The sequence below is a fragment of the Oxyura jamaicensis genome, chromosome 9, assembly GCF_011077185.1.
Source record: "Oxyura jamaicensis isolate SHBP4307 breed ruddy duck chromosome 9, BPBGC_Ojam_1.0, whole genome shotgun sequence".
In the NCBI taxonomy this organism is placed as follows: domain Eukaryota; kingdom Metazoa; phylum Chordata; class Aves; order Anseriformes; family Anatidae; genus Oxyura; species Oxyura jamaicensis.
In genome coordinates this window covers 20001897-20028260 of record NC_048901.1, presented here as the reverse complement: position 1 = coordinate 20028260, position 26364 = coordinate 20001897, and the positions used below count along the sequence as shown (strand labels likewise).

The window sequence follows — 26364 nt, the reverse complement described above, 5'->3', positions numbered from 1 at the left end:
GTCATGACCTGAGCCCTACTTTTGACAAAGAGAATAGGAAAATCTCATTTTCACCATACTCATCCTTCTGTTGGAATAACTGTGTAAAACATGCAACAAGAAGTCAATCCCTTTTTTCTCTCTCAGACCCCTCTAACCCCTGCCTAGGGAAAGGATAAGCCACATCCAATAGTACTCTCTTCTTATTTCCACTTTTCCCATCCTTCTCTTGTGACCCTCCATTAATCCCTTTCATCCTCCAAAGCCAGAAGAAACCTACATCTAAAGTTACTCTCATCCTTTAACTCTTCCAAAAATAAAAATGCTGCAACTGCTTCTGAGAAATGCCTTATTTGTGTGAGTACCTGTGATATTTCTAAAGATTGCAGACATCTGAGAGCTGTGTGAACTACTTATTTTTAATGGCGCAATACTGACCTAGGGTTGGTGTTTCAGAAAACACAACAAAACAAGCTCATCCTTTTACAAAAGGCTACCAAGGGCTTATGAACCACATGAATTCCACTTAGGTTTGTAAAGTAGGGCATAACTGCAAGTCACTGTTGTAACATGGGCCTTGTCCTGGTTCTCTGGCTCTATTTTCACTTTGGAAAATACGGCATTCGTATTCACTTAGCTGGGGGCATTTCATGTGATCAGGGAATCATGGTATACTAAAATGGATCTAGTTTTAAATATACATTCAAACAAAAGGACTATATTTTATCTACTATGTTATGATGTAGAGCTTTAAGTACAACCGCTTGCTGTCTCACTCATTTTCAGATTTACCACTAGACAAAATTGTGCAACTGTCACCGATTCAGTCCTTGCTATTACCAAGGAAGGAATCAATCTGTAGCACATTTCTAATAGTCATGTTAATGTGGTTTTTAATGCTTAAAATATATATATTTCAAATGCTGCTGGAGTAACTTCAGTTTCCCTTTAAAAGATATACTATTAACCTTTGACTAATTTAACTGTTACTGGATGTAGGAATTTTTAATGTGCTGAAAGTGATGGTGGTTTTATTCTCAAGAGCTTGCATATGGGAAGAGCATACTGCAGTATTATAGGAAGGAGAAATGATTTTATAGAACTTAAAACATTAATTTACTTCTGATGGTATGACCTGAAGTTAAATTAGCTCTTTTGGAATGTTTTTCTTGGATGCCTGGCATCCTGCTGCCAGGCATTCATATAACTGCTTTCTCCCCTGGTCCTGCAAAATATTTAAGCAAAAAAAAAAAAAAGCATGGTTGAGATGTAATTTTGCAATTATAATTACATTTTGTTTTAGAAAATTCTACACAGAGCTTTAGGCACTGTAACATTTAATTATTAGTCTGACAGAGAAGAACCAGCATAGTTAAAATTAAGCATAGTTAAAATTAAGAACAATAATCTGGCCACTAACTGCAGAATCCCCTTCCCCTTCTGAAAGTACACGTTGAGACTTCTGAACTATCACAGAATACTTCTATTTCACAGAATTCCGCAGTTTCTTCCTGCTTCCTCTGAGTCTTGGGGAAGAGGGGATGTGGGGTGGGTAATATGTGGTTTCTCCTGACACACAACCAGGCAAAAGCATGTTTGCAGGGCCTGTAGGAGGCAGCAGCTGGGAGCGTGCTGTGTGGTACCAGAACCGTTCCTGTTGTTCATAGCCAGAGCACTGCCCGAGGTGCCTGGCTTTAATGGAGCATCATTTCATCTGCAGCAGGAGGCTGTCTGCCATGCCCTGGGATTTCTGTTCTACAAAACAGATAAAAGTCTCCGCATTCGCAATTTCTGCTCTTTGACAGTATCTCACTTCTGGACTTCATCAACCAGAAGTATGAAATCAATACGGAAGATGGGAGCTGTTAGCTTTGGCCTCGGTTCTTAGGGGAGCTGTTTGTGTGTTTAAGTACAATTTCTATGTAATGCTGCTTGCAAGACTGGTCTCTAGTAAAGAACTTATGTATTTACTGATAGTCATTGTGACTCATCAAGTAAATGATATTCATTTTTCCAAATTAGTACTGTATGCCTGGTGAATATGGACCACAGCTGCCTGGAAAGCACATTAAATGTATAATTTTCTTTTTAAGAAATTAAAATTCAAAGTTATAATGAAACATTGGGGCAAACTTTTAGTGAGTGGAGATTAGAATATTTTTTCCAGTGCAAAATCTTAAGATATAACAGGTTTTCTGGGACCTGAGTAATTGTAAAGAGATGTAAATGAAACTTCTTGCTACCAAAACGGTACAGGTTTCTAGATAACTACGTTCTTCATAGGTTCCCAACAATGGAATTGTCTCTAAAGGATGATCCCAGGGAGCTCTTACAGACCTTTAATTCAAGATTGAAACTCAAAATGGGCTCTGCAGTTTATTATTTGACAGAATAGATATGACAGATGCAACTAGTTGGAAGATTTTAAAGGTTCAGTGAATTTTGCATATGACACATATTTATGTGAATCACCCATCTGTGCTTTCAATGACATGCACTAATATTTGAGACAATAGTATATCAGGCTATTATATAGGCATAATGGTACACAGCATGTTCAATTTACTGAGAATTTTTAATTTAAATTCTTCCTGTCTGCATGAAATGAACTCCACACTCGAATTAGCAATGAACTGGCAAATTTCATAAAACTATGAAATTGTGTCAAGAAGTGAATTCCTGGGTTTCACATGAGGAGTGCATACATCTCCTCCTACCCCCCTCTTTGTCTAATCTGAACTTCTGGAAACTGCAGTGGGATTCCGAAACATCAGTCAACGCTGCTTTTTAACTGTTTCTGACAATATAAAAATACATTGAGTTCTGTTAAATGAAGAGCCTATTGTACTTAGTTTGTGTAGAAGTCTTATTGTCTAGAATTATTTCAGAAAAAGTAAGATTGTATAGCAGTGATAACAACAAAGTAGAACTACTCTATCAAAAACTTCTGAGATAAAAAAAAAAGACACTGAATATCATTGAATATCATTGTTTGGTGTTCCTGACCAGTATTGTTCCCAGGAAACTTAATTTCACCAATAAAAGAAATTTCTCCAACAAAAGAAATAGTTTTGTTTGAGTTATTATCACTAAGTTCTTTTTCTTGCTTTCAAACTGTTGTATGTATCTAGACTTTTTCCATCAGATATATCCAAAGCATAAACAGAAAATTGCAGGAGAAAGAGGATTAGCAAAAACTAGTCATTTATGTCCACATATGCTCTAAAACTTTCTTCTATATTAGCTTTATGATTTAAATGTGGACTTAGCACATCTATAAATATAAAGGTATGATTTCAGAAGCTCTCAATCTATTGAAGTTAATTGGATTGTTGCTATTTGTATACAATACATACCTTGCATTTGCCCTTTGGTTAATAATTCTGTAGCTGAAGAGCCAAAGATAATGTCTAATGTTACCAGAACTTTATTGAATCTACAATGCTAGCAAACTAAACCTTAAAGGAAAATTACAAATTCAAAATTTTGCCTCCAGCTAAGGTAACTTCCCATTGCTGATGATTAAGTGAAAGCCAGGAGTGAGATTCTTGACTGATGGGTCCATAAGCAAAATCGATCTTTGCTGCCCCATAGGAAAAGGAAAAGCTGCCTTTTCCAGGAACAACTTTTGCTTTCTCCATTTTGGTAGCTCGGTAGTCTGAAATACTATTCTGCAGTAGTTTGCCGTGCTTGCTGTAAATATTCAGCTCAGTGGGATGGAGCTTGGATTATTGTGATATTTTTCTGCTAACTTCCGTTGACTAAGGACTCATGAGGAGTGTCTCAAAAATATCCCCACAGACTTGTTTACTTTCTAAACAGAAGATATTCTAATCATATTAGGGACTACTTATTTTTTTTTAAAAAAAATACTAACGTAAATGTTAGTGATTATAAGGTAACTTAACATGATGCACAGTTGTTACTGCATTCCATATTTAATTTAGTTACTGATTTTGTTATCAAAAGGAGGAGTAGTGTGAAACCCTGGACCATCGTTATAATTTAGTAATTCACACTGCTTATGGAAATTTCCTGTTTGTTAGGAAAAGAAAGTACCTTTTACCACACCAGGATCAGCTTTCAAAAAGAGAAACGAAGCTCAGTATAAAAATTAACTGTGCCCGTTATAGTGATCCTACATAAGTAGACTTCTGAGAAGGAAATAAAGTGCTTTTGTCCACTGCCGAGAAATGTTTTGCTTTTTGTCTGCTGTGCATTGTAGTGCTTTCCTCCAGAGAGCAGTCATTGTCAGCAGATAAAGAATTAGAAATGTTATATTGTCCCAAACCCGTCAACTCTCACCTAAATGGATGTCATGGAAATGGAAGCGAGGGCTACTCTGACATTTTGCTATTAAGTTTGCTGTGCTTTTGTAAATAATATATTGTAGAGCCAGACTTGACATTTTGTAGATCTATTTTATTTTGATGGTTGCTTCCTGCTCACCAGCTTCTGTGTTAAGGTAATCAATTTTTAAATAGGAATCATGAGTGGAAAGCATCTACTAGAAGGTTTTTGAGCCTTCTGTCCTTCTATAGGAGTTGACAGGAACTGTGTAAATACGTGGTCCGAAGTCTTGCTGCTTGTCTGTAAGTTCTGCTTCATTAGAAGTGATGCACTGGTTTCCTTTCATGCTCCGTTCAGTATAAGGTTTTTATCTATCCAGTTGGGAATCCTTAATATAAAATGCAGAGCAAGTCAGCTGCAGTTTCAAAACAAGTACCATGCTAATATTGAAAACATGTCAAAATGAAAATGATTTTTCTTGTGACAGGTATTTGATCCTACTAATCTTCGAGTGCTGGCTGTGCTGTTCTTGTTTTGTGACTGCTCCATTGCCGAGAAGTTCTGAGTTTTCCTGCCTAATATTCTGCTCTTCTGAAAATACAGAATGTAAAAATGAGAAAATATTTCAGGCAAGGCACTTTGCTCCTGACCGCCTTTTCCAGAAGTGCTGCCCCCACAGTTCTGCCATCGCTGTTACTCAGAGCTGGGCACTTTGATTCTGTCAAAGGTGTGGTAAAGCGGGCAGGTAAAACCGTGTCTAAAAGCTGGTGACTATGATTCCAATTAAAGGATCTTTTAATGCTGCCTTGAAAGCTTTGAATAGTAGAGAAACATCTGACTTGGAGCATCTTTGTTCTTTAAGATCCAAGTTAAAAGGAAGCCTGTAGTTCTGAACACCAGGTTATTAGTGTTGGTGCCTATTGATTTTTATGTATTTCTATTTGTATTTCAGTAATGCTCAGAGCTTCAGATCTGTGGGAAGAATCTGTTAAAAAGGTACATAGGAAAAAAGGTACAGGGGAGAACCTGCCTGTAAATAGGTGTGCGTACATCTCTCCGGATAGCTGTGCATAACCAAAAGAATCAGACTTTATTTCCCTGGGAGAAACTCTGTTGTATGTCTGTTTCAAGACATTTAAATACGTCCCTACGTGCAGATATAATGTATCAGAAGTATTATCTCTGCTCTCTGAGATCATGAGTGGCAAACTTGGACGTAAGAGTGAGAACAAAAACTCAGTGCCATAGGTACCAGCGTCAGCATTAGTTGATGGGGCAGTTGTGTGTGATGCTGAAGGCAAAGCTTTAAGATTAACAACTAGTATAAAACTTTATGATTAACAAATAGAATCAGACTTCCTTCTCGCTACTCAAAGCGTTGCAAGAAAAGTAGTGAGTTGGATGTAATGAGGATGTTTATAGACAGAGCACACCATTGATCAACCCCCTGCCCCTGTCTGCTGGCTGTCTGTGGGGAGGGTTGGATTGCCGTTAGCCATAAACCACGCTTTTCCCTTTCACCACTTTGTTGAAGAACTTCAGCTCTGTGAGGAAGCTGGAGAATTAAGCTTCACTGATAGTAACACGTTTGGAAAAGATACCTTGCAGATTACTTATGATCTCTATGGACTGCAAGATGGTAAAAATAATGCACAGGTTACAGTGGTACAATGAATGGTACAGAACGGAAAAGCAGGTGGCTGAAATCCAGATGACGGAGTACACTGGGGAAAGGGGTGGGAGAACTTATTTCCATCCAAACTCTTATGTGAAAATGCTGTGCATTTGTCCCTAGCAAAGGATCCAAAGCTATCTCACCTGTGGAGGTGGCTGTTCTGGACTAGTCTTTTTTTTCCATTCCAGGTCTGAGAACAGAAAGACAAAAATAAGTAGAATAAGAAATTTTAAGATTGCTTTTAATCATTTTGGTATTGAAGGCAAGAGTTAGCAGAGAATGCCTTCTAACATCTCTTTTCCTTGTTGATGGTCCATCCCACCTGTCTGAAACAAAATAACACAAAAAAACAAAAGGCACAAACCAGCAAAAAGAGCCCAAACTTTATCTTTTTAACTTTTCTCTATTTTTTTGGCTTTAAAAGCATTCTTTGCTGACTGCATCCTGACTTGCATTGCTATTACAGCAACACTACAGAGACTTGAAAGAATGTGAAGATTAACCTTTATATTACAATTGATGGCAACTCTGAATTTTCATTTTGGAATTTAAAGTTTGGATCTTAAAATCGCAGCTTCTTGGTTGTATTGCATGAGTTAAATACTCATTTTTTAGGCTTGTGATCTAACACAAATTCAAATCTTGCATAAAGTTAGGATGCGGTTTGATTATGGGAGATGTAGAAAATGGATTTAGCATTTTATTTACATGTATACAAATTGAATAAAAAGGTGTTTATAAAAAAATCTTATCACAGATCTTTGACAGTATGTCCAATATACTGAAATTCTATTAGTTTGTGAGATTTGCCTTCAGAATAACTGATGGAAATTTTGCCAGGTAGAAGTTTGGGATGCTCAGTCCTGCTTCTGAGTTGACCTCCTGGCCCAGATGCAAATAGGAGCAGTTCTGTTAATGGGAGTGAATCTATCTCTATATTATTAGGAGGTTTAGCCTGTTGACTTCAGAGAACTTACTCAGAGGCTTAAAGTTAGGCATGTGCATGAGTCTTCATTAAGGTCTGAATTGCAGTCATTACCTGTAGAGAGAAAACTGATGGATTATCTTCGAGTTCAGGTGGTGGCATAGCTGTGTGACGCTGCATTCAATTATTATAGTGGTGGTGTCACCCTGGAACATGAGTATCTGTAAACAACATGAATTATTAATGCAAGTGAAGCGTTAAACGCTGCATGGACTTGTGATATAGGCTAGTGAAGTGGCACAATAGTGGTAAATGCTGATAATCATACAATTACCAGACTCATTTTTTTTGTCTGTTACTTGCCCATCCCTTGCCTCTGGAGCTTTGTGCTCACACTGCAGTGTTTCTTGTTAAATGCATGGGCTGTCTTTCTCTCAGCATTATCCAACAGAGTCCCAGTGTGTTTGAAGCATCCTTCTTCTTGCAGGTAATCCCAATGGGAGGCACAGCCACTGCTTTACCTCAAGTGTCTGTTCCTTTCCTTAGTCATTCCTTTCCTTAGTCTACTGGAAAGTAAAATAAATGTCTCTCTCCTCTCCACACTCCAATGTGATTTTTTTTCAAGGGCTAGAACAGAAGTCAGCGTGGTTCAAAAGCTACTGTGTCTGGAATAATTATCAGTCTGTCAGCTCTTCTCCAATGAATCGCTTCATCCTTGTACTAAGTATGCTCTGCATCACTTAAGTTTTCATTGCAACCTGTAAGGGTTAGCGGATAACTCATCTAGGATATTAGCTTTGTATGAGATGAGAAGTTAGGAAAAATCATGTGTGCCATTGCTGAACCCGTCTTGCCAAATCTCAGTGTTGTGAGCAGTACAGTTGTCCATGCTGCCGTGTGGGGATGGAGTGGAGCAGAGCTTCACCCCTGCAGCTGCCATCTCGTAGGGCACCCTGAGGCTGCCGGGGGCAGGCAGGCACCCAGGAGGATGAGATGTGTGCTGCTTCAGGGCCCGACATGGCTGTCCCGATGGGCCTCGGGACACCAGCTCACTCAGTGCTTTGCACTTACCCCACCTACTCCCTAGTAATGCTACGAGACTGTGGAAGGCATGTCGTGTAACCAAAAGCCTTTTAGAAAGGAAATTAGACTTATGGAGTGGTCTATTGCAAAGGGAATGGATTTTAAAGAAATGCTGAAACGAGGGTTCATCTGGGATGCTCTCCACAGGATACGTGAACGTAAAGTGCCCTCACCTTGAAGAATACACTGAATTTTGGGCTGCACCTGAAATGGGAGGCAGAGAAGTGAAACTATCCAGTCGTGGATTTTCACCTCATTTAAATTCATATAAATGTAGTGTTCGGTAATGAAGTTCCTTCAGATTAAAGGGAAATCAAGATCCAGCCAGTGTGATTAATCTTCTGAAGAAAAAGGCTCAGGATTAAACATTCTTTGTGTGACACTTCAGCAATATGATTTTATAAAAGACACAGCAGGAGTTAGTCTTGAAGTGTCAGAATAGCTTCTTTAGTGACAAAGCATTTATACATGTAAATTTTCAAAGAAAGTTGGCAACCCTTTTGTGGGTTCAATTTGCACCTGTCATTCACTTGCAGATGCAAATTTGAGTTACTTGCAGCTCTAATTACAGTATTTGATTGTCATCACAAATCAGGTAGTAAGAGGTGAAATGACTGAGGTTTGTGCCATCATTTGTTGTTAAAACATGAGTGCAAATGTTATAATCAAAAAGCAAAGGCAACCAGAGCTTTGCCCTGCTGGTACACTCGACAAATAAGTACGCTATGCAGATGAAAGGAATTTATGGGGGAGAAATAACAAGGAAAAGTGAGCGTGTGGTGAAAGCAAGACAGTAATAAGGGAAAATATAAAGTGGATTTTTTTGTCTATTGCAACAAAGTATGATGGTAAAGATTTTTTTTTCCGTTACGTTTTTCTTTTAGACCCAGCTGTCACTTGTACCTTCTAAATATCTCTTCTATAAGGAATTCTAGTTTTCTGCTGACAGCTTTCTAATTTTCAAATGAAAGATGATGATTTTATAAAATTATTCATCAGATGACTATTATGCTGCATCTTTCCAATTTGTCATTACATTTATAAGAAAAACTATTATATAGTTATGTTTTAATTTCAGCATATAAGATTTTGATTTTTGAATTCTCTTCACTGAAAATGTTGAGGTCTGAAGACTGTTAATTATAACTCATCATTAATTTCTTTTAAATTAAAACCATGAGGTAGGTACAACATGTTATTGTGCTTCAGCTAACATCTGCTAGACTGATAATTCAGCACAGATATTTTTTAGCCAGAAAAATATGATTTTAGTGGAAAATGGTAGCTGAAATAACAAAGGATTGGTTATTTTATACTTGAATCCATGTAGTGCCTAAAAGGGCAAAGTAATTTTACTTCATGGGTCTTTAATGCTGAGTTTAACTGAGATAATGAAGAAGAAATGGTCAAGAAAGCATTTATCCAAGTTTAAAGATGCAAAAATAATCATTTAACATGTATAAATAGATTCCATGGTGTTGCAACCCACTTAATGAATTATTCTAATACCTGTATTATTTCAGCGGTTTGCAATAATCTCACTTCTTTCCCTTTTTATTGAACCCTTACTCAAGGAATGGTTATTGCTGCGGTGGTTTCTAAAATGGAGTCTGCCTAACCTACTGTAAAAGGCTTTCTGGTTTGTCTCATTACCAAAGGAGAACATTTTGGCCCAAATAGGGGCTGTATACATAGGAAGGGATTAAAATAGAGGTTTTGTGCTGCTTTACAAAATGATGACACCTTCCACTATGAATTTCTGGTGACAAACAGCTTTCCTAGGCTGAGAAGCTAATGACATCCACAATTGTCTGCCCCTCCCACGCACGTGTGGTCCAAAAGGCCAAAGATAATTTCTGGTGAATCAAGATCATAAAGAGAATTTATAATCGGCTTTAGTGTATTTGTGAGCTGCGGTACATTAGTCCTTCATCAAAGGGAATGATTAAAAACAGTATTAATATGGCTGGACTTTAATTATTTCTGGGCACATAATTATTCTTCAGCTAACAGGACGGGAGGTAGGATATTTCTCTCATTCTGAGCAAAGGAAAGCCACCTGCAAACATGCAGGGGTCAGCTAGAGAGATTTTAAATTGTTTCATGTCAACACTTATTGCAGTGCAAATAGAATAAATATTTGAATAACTTCTGTAATGTAAGAACTACTTTCAAATTAAATGAGTAAAGTGTGTGTTAGATTCCCCTTTACACAGCAGTCCTATAGTTTTTTTGTAGCAAGACTATTCATTGCCTTTAGGGGGCATAAAATGTGTTTTTTTTCTTTTTCAACTAACATAAGGGTCTACTTTTCTGTTAGTGAGAATTAAAGGTATGCACTAGTACAAGACTAAATGAGACAGTCTTCATAAAGCCTCTTGCTAAGTGATTCTTCTTTGCATCAGCGTTTTATAGCCTTTAGGACCTCCCGCCCTTTTTTTCTGCATTATTTATGGTACTTGCTTACTTTAGCTAAAATTTAGACCAGTACAAAGAAGCAACATCTGTTTGAACGTTCATGTCTTAAGCACTGAAAGGCAACCTTTTTCTAGTGGATGCCCATTTTGTGTAAGTAAAGTGATCAAAGAATAGGAGTGAATGAGTGTTTGTGAAGGGTGAAGAGAAGCTGCAATGGAACAAGAATGGAAAGAAGTGGGCAAAAGACATTGGTGGTAATTCTACAGAATTTTGATAATATATAAATATATACCCGTATTTTTATTTGTTTGAATCAGTAGTAGAATGGTTTGTGTTAGAATAACCTCCCTGCCACAAGCAGGGACATTTCTCACTAGATTTTGGTTCTGAGTCCGTCATGTCTTCGTATCAGTATTTGTAAAGTTAGTTCCTGGTACCTGAATATTAAAATGATGGAAAAAAACTAAAGAATTTTGTATTGAATAAATTGACAGGGCTAAAGAAATAAATCCAGTTGAGGTATACGTTTAACTTGCAAAATCATAAATTTTCTGTAGAATATTATTTCAAACCTGCAGAAAACAACTGGAAGTGGTCCACCTACTACGTGAGCCAGTCCTGATTTATTTTTAATTAAAACGTCTATTGCTGTTACCTTTTTGTAGGAACTTTCCATAGGATTGAAACAGGCAGCACAGAACAAAGAGCTCAATTCAGAGCTCTTCTTCTTCTTGGAGGGTTCAAGCGTGTACCCCTCTGTTGCTGTGTGCTGCTTCAGATAGCAATATGCACAACAGGTCTCGAGCAAATGTTTCTTCTAGGGGTTGCAGAGCAATTTAAAAATACAAATTTTCACTGCATACTTGTATGTACAGATTAAGTACATATAACAGGTAAATAGTTCCATGCCTGTGACATGAGGTCTAAACTGTTGGTTTCTAAGCCTTGCCCATCACTCTAATTCCAGGAAGCTGAATATCTGTGCTGCGTTTTGTCTGCAGTTCTCTAAGCTAGCTGTTGCTGAAGGGGGGTGAATATGGTCCATTATACTCACAGACTGGAGTGAAGTCATGGCAGAATTTCTCATCTTTCTTAATAGCATCAGTGGTGCCTGGTGGCTCTCCCACACCTCTCCATCAGGGATGTCTCCCTGCCTTGGGGATGGGGCAAGCTGAGCCCCTGTATTGGGAGAGAGGTAATGGTGTATGAGAAAAGCATGTTTGATCTATGGCAGCTTAAAAATAACTCAGTCCCATTGCAAAAGTAATGTGACCTGTATTTATCAGGATTATCGTGATTATCAGGAAGATGGTTTGTTTTTTATGCCTTTTAGTGAAACTCAACCTGTATAAATATGAAAATACCCAGGTTACCTTTAATAACATTAACCACAACGATGTTTCACTAGACTGTATAGATGCTTTGAGGTCCATCCCTTGTGTTGACATATTGAATGCAGTATATAACTGGTGTTGAGAGCTGGAACCATAATCTAAACAAAATACCACGGAAAGGCCAGGCATTAAAATCGGTAGCATTCATTATCGTGGCTTCATACAGAAAAGAAATTGTCCCTCTCTGTGCAAGTTATTTGGGGAAAATGTATGCTGTTTGTCTTTCCAGATACTACTGTTCCTTTCTGGTGACTCCTTAAAATATAAGATAAACCGCTAAAAACGTGTATATATTTGGTTGTCTGCCTCTCCATTGCTATTAGATGCATAGCTCTAAGAATTTTACATTTATTCCTCCTGTACGCTGTGCTGAAAACCCACCGTGGGATTGTTATTCTTTGCATACATCTTTTGCTTCTGTAATTTTATTCTTTCAGAAGCAAGCTGCTGTGGTATGAGAGTGGTGGGCAGCGAGGCATTCAAATGTGTGTGTTCAGATAGGGTCTTATCTAATGCCGTATCCTGTGCAGATTTTGTCCAGGGTTTCCATCAAGCTATTGCATTCACCAGGGTTCTGTACTGAAGAGAGTGATTGTTGCAGGTGTGACTATAAAAATGCTTGTGTTTAATTGATGATGTATAATTCTGGTGTTCTGTATAGAATGAGTTTAAAAGTATACTCCTGGTTGACGCAGTGATTAAGGTATTGAGCTTTGGTTTTCAATAATGTGGTCCAGCTCTTAAATTCACAGTTAAAATCTCATGGTACTTCATGGGTTCTCTGTTTCTCAAATCCATGCTCCTGGTACAAACATTTTTGAGTTTTTTTTAAATGCATCACTCAAATACATAGTATTTTGCCTAGGAACTACAGGTTTACTGCTGAGTAACTAATATCTTGTAAAATAAGAGCTAAATAGAGCATTTTTCAGTACAAATGTTTTAATACTTCGTAGTGCTTAGAGGTAATGCATGTCTCTTGCCTACATCTACCACAAATACCAACACATACCGTTCATCTTTTATTTTTGTCTATTGCTATTTTATGCATGAGAGTTCTTGTTTTCAACTCTGTGCTTGGCTGGCTTTTTCTTTTTTTTGTTACTTAGTCCTGTGTTTGTACTGATTGCTTTTTTGCATGCAAATTACAGAATGTCATGGAAATGAGAGAGCTCTGAAAAAAAAGGAAAGATAATGCTGAGTTCCAACTGTCTTTTGTTTGTGCGTAAGTGTGTAAAATATGACGTGGAAATATTTTCAAAATGGCCTTTGACTTTCCTTCTGGTGTATATTTCTTACTCAGTAAATGAGCAGGCATTTTTCCCATTGGAAAATGTGATCTATTAATAAGTGTTAACGATATATTGCTGGGCATAAAAAAAGTCTTGCAGTCTATTTATGGAAATAAGGAATTATATTTTGCATCCTGCCCAAGCTAAAACTGCAATTCTGTATTCAGTGTAACTTCTGTATGCTGTGGTAGAAACCCTGGCCCCATTGAAATCAATGGCAAAAATCATTGTCTTCAGTTGGTCTAGGATTTCACACCTGTTTCTGGTTTACCTATGGATTTTCATGTTTCTTTACAAATATCTCAGCAGGTAGTCAAAGGTTTCAAGGAAAACTACAGTTCTATTTAAAAGAGAATGTAATGATCGTGTCCCTCCTCCCACTCCCCCCAAAAAAGCGAAACCCATGCTTTTCTTTGTAAAGCATGAGCTTAAATGGTTGAACTTGGAAATGTGATTTAGCATTTCACAGGAAGTTGTTTTAACCAAATGTAGACAGTTATTAGTTGCCTTATTGTATTAAATGAAAGATAATCTGGCATTTCTTGTATCCACTATTCCTAAGGAAAAACGTGCATGAATGTAGTTTATGACGGTGGGTATGCTTTTAGTAAACAAGCTTGGATTCTTCATTTAAAAACAAAGCATTGGGCACTTTGATTCTTGTGCTAGATGTTTCTAATAGGCATACCCCCTAGGGAAGGGTTTGCTGTGATGTTTAAAAACTTAATGAAAAATTGTTTGTTATAAACTAAGATTTCCCTCCTTGCAAATGTTTTTCTTGAAACATCCATGGGAATTTAATATTCACTGTTTTTTCCTCAGTCTTGTATATTCTTGAATTGTCTTTTTCCTCCATTTTCTCCGTTCTCAATCCTAGGTCCCCTTACAAAGAAACAGACAGATGATTTAGGTGATAATGACGGTGCTGAAGATGAAGGTATTTTTTTGCCGCCAAACTGATTTGCATGACAAGGATCCCTGAAAATCTTTTTTCTCCCCTCTTTTTTTGACTTCTTGTCTTCTTTTGAAGAGTTTTTTTTTTTTAATTCCCATTTTTGATGTGTTTTGTCTTCTTGCTTGTTGTTATACATGCATTTTTAATTTTTTAAAAGAAAATGTTGTTAAGTTCTACATTTTGATACAAAACAGTAACAATATTTAAAGCGGAGGGGTTTTTGTTTTCTTGAAATGGACTTTTGCTATGTTGCATCCCACCTTTTGACTGAATTTTGTCCATACTATTTGAACTAACACTCTTTTAAAGTTTCTCTGTACACCTTTTTGCATGTTTTCTAACCCTATGTTTTCACCAGTAAAAAGATGTTTTTCACTGCCTATTAGTTTGATAAACGTATCAAAAATTGTGTTTATAAAGGGAAAAATACAGAAAACTTAAAGTGTCTCTTAAGCAACTGAATTTCCCTGGATAAAAAAAAAAAAAACCTGCATTTATATTACCATGGGGAAAAACAAACAAACAAAAAAAAAACCACAGAAATAAACACAAGACTACCCCCACCTTCCTGTACAAGAGAGGTAGCCCTAGAGCAGCAGGCAGTGTTTTCAGTTGATGAAGCTCTGTACAGCACCTGTGAATTCAGTGGAGCTAAACCCAGGTCATCTGAAGGAATCTGATCTGTTTTCTACAGCCACACAAAGATGACTATCTGCTTGTGTTCCTTGGAACCCATATTGCCAAGTAAAATCACAACTTAGAAATGTCAAACATGCGATTCTGTTTATGAATGACGTCTGTTAATCGTAAGTGATGCGGATTTGACTTTTTTTTCAGGGCTGTGAAAATGGTAACGAGGGGCTCTATCTCCTGAGTGGTCTCATTCCTTCAAGTAGATGTGCTTCAATATTCTGAATCTTAAGCACATACTTTTGTATATTATATGGCCAATGAGTAAAACAAATTTCCTTGTAAGACTGGTAGAGTTACTACTTGCTTCCCTTTTAAATATTTGGTTTTATCAGTTACTATGATAAACCTTAATTTGTAAACTGCAAGGCTCTTAATTAAGAATTTTTTTTTTGTCATGCAGTACATTAACTGTGTTACTCAAACATTGTGGTCTTATCACAAGGTCAAGGAAGGCAAATATGACCATTTAACTTCTTAACCGATAGCTGAACAGAGACTTCGCAAGTAAACTCAGAGTTGTCTATTTTCCTTGATCTCTCCTGAATGTGAAAGTTAAGCATATAAATGAAAGCCCAACAGCTGGCCCAAGACTTGAAAGAAGACCTAATTGAAAGCTGTCATGTTATTCACAGTGGAGTGTGGTAATTCAGAGCCACTTAGCTCTATAAGGCCAAGTCATTTTTACATTAGTTCATGACAAAATGTTGCAAAAGACATTCCTGTGTATTCTCTAAGACCTGTAATATTGAATTAGCCACAGTAAAAGTGAGTGCCTTGTTTTAAAGTATGTTTTAAGATACAGTTTGAAACCTGGGTTATTCATCCAGGGGACCTTAATGGTTCTTCTAATTTGCTGTATAATTGCCAAGACAGACACTAATGGCTTAACATTTGTTGAGTCGGTGTCTACTTAGACGCACTTAAAAGAGACTACTAAAACAGTTTGCTAAAATTCAGCAGATTGGCTGTTACCAGGACATAGTTTAATATGCAAAGTCGAATGAGAATAGGTATCTCTGTCTTTGGAGAACAAGTGTCTGTGTCAGAGAACACCCATCTCCCACCTTGACAGCTGCACGAGAGAGAAAGGACTGTAAGAACAAGGCAGTCAAACTAGAGGGGAAGAAACATTTAAAGCATTAATAAATCTCTAACATGCAGAACTGGGATTAATTTTCTCTGGCATACAAGTGATGGCTTTGTTCTCCTTTCTGTGCCAATACGAGAATGCAAGCATTAGTTAGATGTTCACTGCTTCCATGAGTCAGAGACAGGGCAAACTTAATTTTTTATGATCAGCAGACCCCGAAGGCTGCTGAGGATGTCTGCTGGGTTGGTAGAAACCCTGTGTGCTAAGGCCCTGCCTTTCACTGTCCCTCTGTGGAGGAGGAGTTCTGCATTGAAGCTCTAGCATGTATTGCATATGCAGAACTGAAGAGTTCACAAACTTTGTCATGTATTTAAATAGGAGTAGCAGGAAAGAGAGGGAAAGTAAAAAAAAAAACAACAACAACAAAAAAAAAACAAAAACAAACAAACAAACAAAAAAAAAACTGTCTCAATTACTGACTTGTCCATTAAAGCTTCACCTTTTGCACTATGGTAGTTTTTAGTAAATATATATATCTACAGATGGAATACTGGGAGCAAAATATAACACGCCAAATTCAATGAGGGATGCAGTCAGACTATTAGGGAGACTGAGCCAATACAGTGAAAAGGGCTGTCTCATATCCATAGAATCCAGGCTACATAAACAGATGTCCAATGACTTCTAAAATGCCCAGGATGGTTGCTCTATTAAGAATTTCAGAGCTACCACTTGCATTTCCTGAAGAAAGATCTTTCATAGAAGTTCCTTGGCTCAAACTCCTGGAAAATGTTCTGCAAAGTGTCACTCATGCATCAGTTTGATTAGAAGATTTCATTTTAAAGCTGTGTTCACTAATCCTGCTCCTATCTGCCACATGTCACTACCAGTATTGCTGTCCAAACCTTGACAGTGCAAGCACCAGAATCAGTAATCATACTTGGATCTCTGGCATGTGCTGCAACCAGTAGACCAGGCTTAATTAGATCATTTTTCATTTTTGTTTTCAAAAGACCCAAAGGCAGTAGTGCACATTACCAGCTAATGATCTGCAAATTTGCTGTTTAAAAAATGAAGGTGTTTTCAAATTCTACGAGTGTGAAATGTGTGCACTGTCAAATTGTATAAATCTTTTCCCCCTCAGTCTGGTAGCATTTTTGTTGGTGTAACCCTTTCATGCCTATGCATGAAATTCCTTACCTGTTTTTCAGTAAGTAGTGAACTACCTGAGCAGACACCAACACCAGGAGTGACAAAAAAACACAACCAGTAAGCATCTTTGAATTTGTATAGCAGTAGTGAATTTCAGTATTTACTGACACGCAGGTAAGCAATATGTCGCATAGAAGCAAAATTTAAGTTGCTTAGCAGTTGAATAAACTGCACCTGCCCTATGCATGTGCACCAGGAGTGAGGTTTGGTTTAAGAAGAAAAATATCAATATATTTATCCCAATCTCAGTAAAGCAATAGTTTGAATTCATATAATGTGGCTGGAGGGGCATCTGTATGCACCCTTATTTCCTCTATGTTAAAATCACTAGCATGACTTAAAATACAGTGACACAACTCATTAATCAGTTTATGTACTCAGTAACCAGAACTGGACTTCTAGGTAGTTAGCACTGTATTAAATATCCATGAAGGATTGCTCACAAATGAATTCTTCTCATCCACTATTCTGTCATACATACATTACCTAGAAAATCAATCTGTCAATCTTAGATCCTTATTTAGTCCCCAGTGCTATCTGAGCATCTCAATTTTTAATGTATTCACTCTCACAACATCCCTCTGAGACAGGGGCATGCTATTATTCCATTTTTAGAAATGAGGAATACAGGCACTGAAGAATGCAAGTGCTAGGTCCACAGTAAAGCAGCGAACCGACAGTGCGTGCCTCAGAAGTGGGGGCTGCAGTGAAATTGCTGGATACTTCTGCTCTTCCCTTCTCTGTTCCAATCTCTCCTGTGAAAGGGGAGACAGATTGGGAACAGATGTTGCTGTTTGTTCACAGACTGTAACTGTGATCATTCTGATCATTTAGCGTGATGCTCTGTCTTACAGGGGCCATTGGACTTCATAGAATGAAGGAAGTTCTTGGTCCGGAGCATGTTTTAAATCGCAGCTAAAATCCACTCTTCACTTTTAAATTGCTAATGAATGCAGAATCCATCTGCAAATTCCTTTGTATGCTTAACAGGCTGTAGTTTCGTTGGTGCAAGAGAAGAGTGCATTTCAGAAATGAGGATCTTCTCCAGAAAATCATATTGCTCTATTAGTATTAAAATAGACTAGGTTGCTAAGTTTAGCGTGTCATCTGCTTTCAACTGTCATGGTAAGAAACAGAGAAACAATCTTTCCGTCTGGCACTAGCTGTACATTTTTGGACTTCAGAGATCAGTAAACAACAGAACACATTCATCTACCTTGCAAAGCAACCACATATTCCAGCCTTAATTATAGCCTCTAATGAGTTCCAGCCAGGCTGGAGTATCACAAATGTTACCAGTTTAGGTGGACGTATTGACAAATACACCCAGATGAGTTCATGTTTCCTGTTCATCATGTCACTCATTCCTGATAGTTCTGTGATTCCAGCTCCCAAGTATAGATTCCTATGTCACTTGCATACTAAATTTTGCAGATTATATTTTCTAAACAGATTTCCCTTTACATGACAAGATAATTTAGATGCTGTTGAATTTCTGCAGTGATGTTATTAACACTTGAAAACATGCACAGTAAAATTTCTGATAGACCTTTAATGTAAGGACTTCTCTGGGGCTCTGTTATACTTTTGTCAATGCCGAGCATTGCTTGTGCAGTAGAGTCTCAGCTTTTGAATTTCTAACAATCTTTAAACAGCTTAAAAGTACTACTTACCTTTAGTGGTCTTCCAGACATTTAGTTAATATCTCATGTTAAAAATGTAGCATTAATGGATGTTTACATGTTAATACTGATAAGGGTATTAGTTTATTAAATAGTGCATCCATGAGGCATGTGATAGATTTGACCTGAAAGGTTAAATACTTTAAAGAGGCTTTCAAGTGATCAAAAGCATTGCATTGATTGGTACTGTGCTCTACTTAAATACTTCAGGAAAAAGTTTATGAAAGAGCCACACATTTATCCACCGATGTTCTGTGTAAGGACTCTGTAGGGTTTTCAGTAACCAATCCCAAAGTTTTCTGTTGTTTCATTGCTGTTTCATGTTCCAAAAAAAAACCAGCCCAAGATTTAATTGAAATGTTACATCAAAATTTTACACTTTTCTACACCGTTTAGAAAAATGCAGCTTGTGATATTTTTGTTAAACAGTTTTTTAGTTGTCTCTGGGTAAGCTTTCTTCCTTTCCTCTTTTGGTTCCCAGCAAATTGCTAAGTCACATGACTAATTCACATCAGCTTCAACTGAGTGAAGCTGTAATTATGTTTTGTTATATATGACAATTGTGACCGGTGTTCACAGTTGGACCTGGTTCCCTATTGTGCGATATAACAAACATGGAATAAAGGACAGCCCCATTCCTAAACTGCCTGCAATGTAATTAAGACCTGACATAAAAAGCAGTTGTAACAAACATTAGGTAGGTACCGAAGAGAGGAGATGATGGGAATCATCACAACGAAGTTCACGCGTGTTTCATATAAATAAGATCATTCTACACAGTAAGACCTGCTTAGGTGTTCTGTGAACTAGCAATTTAAAGCCAAACAAATCATAGCATTCAAAACTCTTCTGTGTGCGTGAAACCAGAAGAGTTAAATTCAAGAAAGGTTTTGTACAGCACTGTCGCTGTGTGTCTTTGGAAGTGCTTGTCTTTTTCAATTAAAGCAACGTTTAATAAAAAGTACAGTATGCAACTAACTTCAGTTGGATGTAAATCTGCACTTCTTGTTTGGAACATTACATTTGTGCCCTAATTATTCAGGCCTCTTTAGGAAGAGCTGTTTCCATGAATAACTCATAATCTGTGTGAGAAAGTATAACTGCAGTTTACAGAGACCACTCTGACACGTGAGTACAAAGGACTAATACCAGTTTTTAGGAAAAAAACAAAAAGGCTCATCAAATCATTTAGTTTTGCTAAGTAGCTGTAGGAGCTGAGTGATAAAGTCTTAATTATTTTATTTGTCCAGTTGGCCACTTAACCCCAATAATAACTTCTGAAAAAAGCATCTTTCTGCAACTTTTGTACTAATACAGAATTTTTCCCTCACACGCTCTTACCTAGTATTTTCTCCATTATAATTTTAACGGATTGTAGTTTTCATGAGAAAACATTTACTCTGTAAGGTAGGAACTGAATTTTGATCATGATGTAAATTTTTGCTCTATGCTTTCATTTAATTATTAAATTATTATATTATTGAACTTATTAAATTATCATTTAATTATGAAATAATATCCACTAGTTAGTAACATTATTAGTTAGTGTACTTAAACAGCACTCTTCCAGCTGCATATTTGCACCTTTCAAATATCGCTAACTCTAGACTGCGGTGTGAAACCAGTGGCTGTAGGACCACAATGCAACGATCCCTCTTTTTCACATGAAAAAGCTCTTTTTCATAGCTTCTATATGGCTGGCAGGTCAGCTGGCCTCACACTGTGACAGCTTTGCAGGTGTCCCCAGTACTAAATTACTGCCTCAGACACACAGGTGTGCAATTTTTCTTTTCTAGAAGGGGCTTCTTTTAAGACTGATGACTTTGGCAAAGCAGCATGAGGAAAATTTATACCACGTGTCATCTGCTCTGACATGGTACATAGGCAGAGCTTAAAATTAGGCTTACTTTATCTGCCTGTAATCTTTACAAGCATATTACTAGTAAGAAATAAAAATATGATCCAGACAGAATTTACTCAGAGTCACTTCTTTAAATGCCAGATTTTACTCATGAATGTGTGCTTTTCTCCGATAAAAGGCACCCATTCTTTTCTAAATATCCCAATATTATTTTCCAGATAAACAGACCAGTACTACCAACATTTCATTACTGTTCACAGTTGGTGCTCTGTAATTCTATGTAATTTTAATTAAAGAAGAATTCTGAGACAGTCTCCCCCTGTGTTACCACCGAGCATACAATTAACTGTGTACAGTTTCTGCTGGGAACAGTCACGTGGTGGTTTCAGATTAATAATTTATGATTACTTCCATACTTGTATCAGAAAAAAATAAATGCATAGACTATGAGCATACCATGTGCTGAAAACAGTATATGAATTTCAAAAGACTTCTTCATTGGTGTAGAGTTTAAACCTCAGGAACGCATAAGTCTGTCCTGTGGACAATGGAGATAAATAATCTCCTTAGCACTACACTCTGAAAATTGCATGTTGGAAAGCCCTTACTATATGCTTGAGTGAGGAAAGCAATACAAGCAATTTCATGTTCAACCTTTCATCATCCTTTTGGTCTTGAATAAATGATTGTTCTAGTACTTCCAATATTGAAGATCCAATTTCAGATCTTGACTGTTCTGGCATTTTCTTCAGATTAGAATCAATATCAAAATAATAATAGCAACTGGCTTTCTATAAACAGACACATCTGTGCCGATCTCTTTCAGCAAATTCAAAAAGCAGGGCTTTTAGTTTAACTGCCCTCACCTAGTCTTCTTTACAGTGCTTCAGAAACAATTCAAAGAATTCTAGAGAGATCTTACTTGATAGCTTCTTAACTATGATTCATACAAATCAAAGGAGTAAAAAAATACATTTGAGGTTTCTTTAAAAGCTGAAGTGAGCAATCAGGGAAGTCGCTTGAATACTCTCATAATGACAAAAATGTCTTTGATCAGGAATATGCAGTGCAGTTCCTCATTTGGAAGTTTTCACGTGCTTTCTTGCTATTGTCTTCCTTGATTTTTAGCATCTGTTAGAATGGAATATTAGGATTACTCTAGGCAATGGAAGAGTCAGATGCCTGGTGAATTAGTTCAAATTGCAATTTAATCCAGGCATGTGAAAAGTTTAAATTTCCATTTTTGTTAATTTCTTTCCAGTCAAAGAAAAACAAACTTTTAAAAACATGTATTATCCCTCTATTCATCAATCAACTTTTACTTTGAGTTGATGCTTAAGGGCTTTCCTTGCAAAAAGCAGTGTTTATCCACATGTTCGCTAAACTTTAGATATTCAAAATTTTGTCCTGAGTCAAACTGAAAGTCAGATGATTTGAGGGAGAATTAGAGATACCTAAATCAATGTTTGCACTAAAAAGAAACCCCAAATGACATGTCAATATCTAATTTTATTCTCTGCGAGAATGGTAGAGCTTCTAAATTTGAAAATTGTTCCTTGAGTTCAGTGCCACTTTTAAGAACCTTATTATTTGTTTGAATGCAGGCAGCTGTTTTTCAGGTATAACCTACAGTCCTTTACACAATCCAGTAAAATAAGAAGTACCAACGCTCCTTAAACATCAGGCTACAAAGGTTATATGTAATGTGTGATGGAGGTCTGAGTGCTAAAGAGCTCCCAAGTCATTTTTGAAAATTTGGACTTCAGAACTATCAAAAGCCATCTGTATATATATATATATATATATATATATATATATTTAATAAATTGCTGATCTGTCATACTGAAAGCCATCAGTAACTTGTGTATGAGGAGAAACCTTATTTATCTTAATATGATGAATTGCCTTTAGCTAAGCAAGTAGAAAGATGGACTGAGATTTTCTGAAGCGTTCAGGCTATGCTTAAATGAGCTCAGACTGATGTTAGCAGACATTTCACATCAAAGTCAGCAGGAAGAGAGTCAGACTGTTGTCCCATTGCATTTGAGCAAACGTCACCATTTTCAATTCCTTTCTGCTTTTCTGAGGCCAATAACAGTTTCAAAATTATGAACTCTAGTTACAAGTAAACAAGTCACAAAGAAATGCTCCTATCTGCCCATTTCCTTATGTAAAAGATGTTGCTTGAGAAACACTTCAAGAAAAATAACCTCACTAAATATATATATGTATATGTATTGCATGTATCTTTTCTTTTTTTTTTTTTTTTTTGGTACTTTCTTGAGATAAAATTTGTCTTAATATTTTTTTCCAGACATTCGGGACAGTGGGGGACCTAAGCCTGTGATGGTGTATATTCATGGAGGGTCCTACATGGAAGGCACTGGAAATTTATATGATGGCAGTGTTCTAGCAAGTTATGGGAATGTGATAGTCATCACAGTCAACTATCGCCTTGGGGTACTTGGTAAGAAGCTTTCAGCTTTCTATTAATCCCTGGTTTCTGTAATGCAATTCATGCTATAGGTGAGAACATACTTTTTTTATATTATTATTGTTGTTACTATTTTTTTTTTTTTTTTGGTTTACAAATTTGTCAAAAAAAGCTTTTTATTCTGGGGATGAGATAAAATGGCATTGCAAGTGTTATCTAAAAGAACCTCTGTCATGCTTTGTGTTTAATGGTATGAAACAGGTGTTTCCATTGCTGAGTTGTTCAGGTGGAAGTGTTCTTTTTATTTATTTATTTATTTTTTCTGTGAATAGCAGCAATGCTTTACTTCATAGACAGGTGAAATATATGTATATATTTATTTGCTTTCTCAGACAAGTTGGAAAGTGAATAGTCACCTTTGATTTTTTCAAACTTGGTGAATAGGATATGCTTATGTTGTTGGTAGGCAAGTGGTATAATTCTGGTAGCTTATATTTCTTTTTTAAAAAAAACACCTTTGCTATTTGTTCACTGTAGTCATATATATGATGCACATTTGACAGTTCTTGTGACAATTGCATGATCGTTTCTTTTGTTCTGCATATTCTACTGACAAATTTCTTGCTAAGGCTCCTGAAAGCAGGAGTTCAATTCTGGGATATTATAGAAGTCAGTACAGTAATTTCACAATACTTGCATGGGTATATGAGTGTTCCCTGTAATATCTGACAGCGCTTGATAAGATAGGTGCCATTCATAGCAGCAAGTTGGTTCTGAAGACCAGTGAACTTTATTATCAGTCTGTGGGCAATAGCAATGTCTGCTACTCTGATTTTCTTTTGTATGATCATTTTATTTCATTGGTGCTCTGTTTCTTCATGTTCTGAACTCATTTAGGATGATACCTGAATTTATTTCTTCTGGTTTGCTCATCTGGATAACTTATCTCCCATGGTTTCATGTGTATTAAAATTTTGTGTGTGAAGATACTTAACAAAGTGTCTTGATGGAATCTTTGATGGGAATGGATTTTAACCTAAATTTTGAAAAATAGTCTATTGTCTATTGTAGTCGTATTTTACACTTGTTTTTTGATTTCCAGAAAGATCATAAACATTATTTGGCTTTCAGTTAGTATCTTTAGTATTCAGTTAGAGGTTTCATTTGTGATGTTCTTTAAGCAAGGAAATCCTGATATTTTTTATGTTTTTCTCCCTTCTACTGTCTATCTATTTACTTCAAGCCCTTAGGCATATGTTAGTGCTGCAGTTAATAATCTGTAATCTGTGCTCTTGTCCTTGAAGTTTGGAACATTTATCTGTATTATATGCTAGTAGGGTATTCTGTCCAGTAATACAGTAGCTATTATCTGAAAGCACTGTTTATTTTCATGAATTATATATTCAAATTCCTAAATTCACTTGTAGTTGCAGTGTTTGAAAGTGCTAGTTGCTTGAAAGATGAGAATTAATTCACATTTGTTGATGGTAATTGCTTTTCCTTTTGTAATTTCAACACTGATCCCTGAGGTAACCAACTGCTAACATCTTATTGAGCTTAGGAGGATTTCATTTATGTTCGTGCTTTTGTGGTTCTTTGGGCTTTGTGGTCTTTACAGAGCCTCAAGGGGCAGAGACCTAATTTTCTTTTAAGTGGGACCTATTACATTAAAACCACCAAAACTCACAGCAGAATCCAATGATTGGTATGAATACTTGAAATTACCTTCAACTCAGCTAAAATAACCCTATGTCAGGCTTGTAGGGTTTTCTTAGTATAATAAATGTACCTTTTAACTAAAAGTTAAAGTCAGTCATGTATTTTGTGTCTGGTACGATGCTTATCTGTCATGTATTAAATAAATGATGATGTCTCTAAATAGGCAGTGTAGAAACACACTAGTAATCATAAAAAGAAAATCTGCACAGTTTGCATTTTCTTCTGGCTCTCTTTATGTTTCCTGGTCTTTAGATAACTGTGTGAGATAGCCTCAAAGTTGGACTTTTGTGTAATCATACTAGATATCAGGTTTTTGTGTAATCATACTGGATATCAGGTTTTACAAGTTAAGGTTTTACAAATACACAGCTGACAAATTCTCAGCTTCTCTTATCTAACTCACATCCCATAAGGTGAGAGGTTGAGCTTTGCTGTCCTGCATGAGAACTAATGTCAATTAATTGCTGTTTACAATGCTTGACTGTACAGGGCTTTACTTCCTTCGTCCACATGTGAAGATGTAGGGACAAAATGAAGTCTATATTCTCATTTTCATATGACCTTTGCTGGTCTGGTTTTCTTGTATCAGTTTTTATGGATGTGTTTTAATGTAGGTGATCTGTGTGAGCACTAGGAGTTCTGCCATTGTTTTTCCAGGATTCTCACTCTGACATTTCTTAACAAAGCCAGTTAAATCAGAGAAATATATTCTTCCAGACAGATAGTGATGGGAAGGGAGGATATGCCTTATTAGATTCCTTTTGGTACTCTTCAGTCCATAGTAGACAGCTTTAGGTGCAATTCAGATTATTTTCCTGTTATCCTGACCTGAAACAATCTTTGTCCTATAGACTACTCTGCTGGAGGACCTACATTTTATGGAGATGCAAGATTGCTCCTTACTAGAGTTTTAGAACACTTGAAAGTGAAATCTCATAGGTAAAGAGAAAATAATGATAAAATTGAAGTACGAAGCAAGTGCAGTTAAAAAACAAACAAAAGTCCTGTGAGTCCTCTGGCTCAATTTTGTCTTTATCTGAAGCAAGTCTGAGAATGAAAGTCTGTTAAAATCTTTCCTTAGATATTGATAAGAGGGAAAAGAGAATTGTTTGCCCTGGAAGCTCTGGGACTACTGAGAAAGAAGCTATTGGAAACAGACTATTTATATCTTCATTAGAATCTCTTTAAATGCAAGTCTTGTACAAGCAATTTTGTCTAGTGAAAAATACTGCAGTAGTGGTCTAATTTCCTTGAAGGACAGCATAGAAGTAAGTGCAGAAATATTTTTATCACTTGTATTTAGGAAAGGACGGATGTGAAAACCAGTTTCAATTTTGAACTCAACTAATTTAAGACTTCAAATGTTTATTTAAAATATCTCCAACTGGTAACAAGCAGTTTTTATTATTTAAATTTCATAAAATAAATGTAAAAGGATTATAAACATATTTATATTAACATATTAAACATATTAAATATATTTAACATCCAGAGCAGATTATGATAGACAGATTTAATCCTACCAATGCTGTTTTCTATGTTCTTTCTTTTAGAAAAGGAGGATGCTTTGGGTCAGCATTGGCTGCTTCTCCTTTAGCTTAAGTTTCCAAGAGGGAAGAGAGAGGAGGGAACAGATTTATGCAGACTGCATATTCATTTATT

At 36.6% G+C, this 26364-nt stretch overlaps 1 protein-coding gene across 11 annotated transcripts in view; it reads left to right on the top strand.

Annotated features, from left to right (window-relative positions):
• NLGN1 (neuroligin 1) overlaps positions 1 to 26364 on the top strand; it is a 419732-nt gene that overhangs the window by 205673 nt on the left and 187695 nt on the right. For 8 of the 11 annotated variants that reach the window (XM_035334991.1, XM_035334993.1, XM_035334992.1 and 5 more), the window contains 2 exons: positions 13934 to 13993; positions 22864 to 23016. In XM_035334991.1, coding sequence (XP_035190882.1) covers positions 13934 to 13993; positions 22864 to 23016 — 213 coding nt within the window. Of the gene's footprint in view, positions 1 to 12915; positions 12990 to 13933; positions 13994 to 22863; positions 23017 to 26364 lie in introns of all 11 variants that reach the window. The other 3 variants (XM_035335000.1, XM_035334999.1, XM_035335002.1) reach the window with 2 other exon arrangements.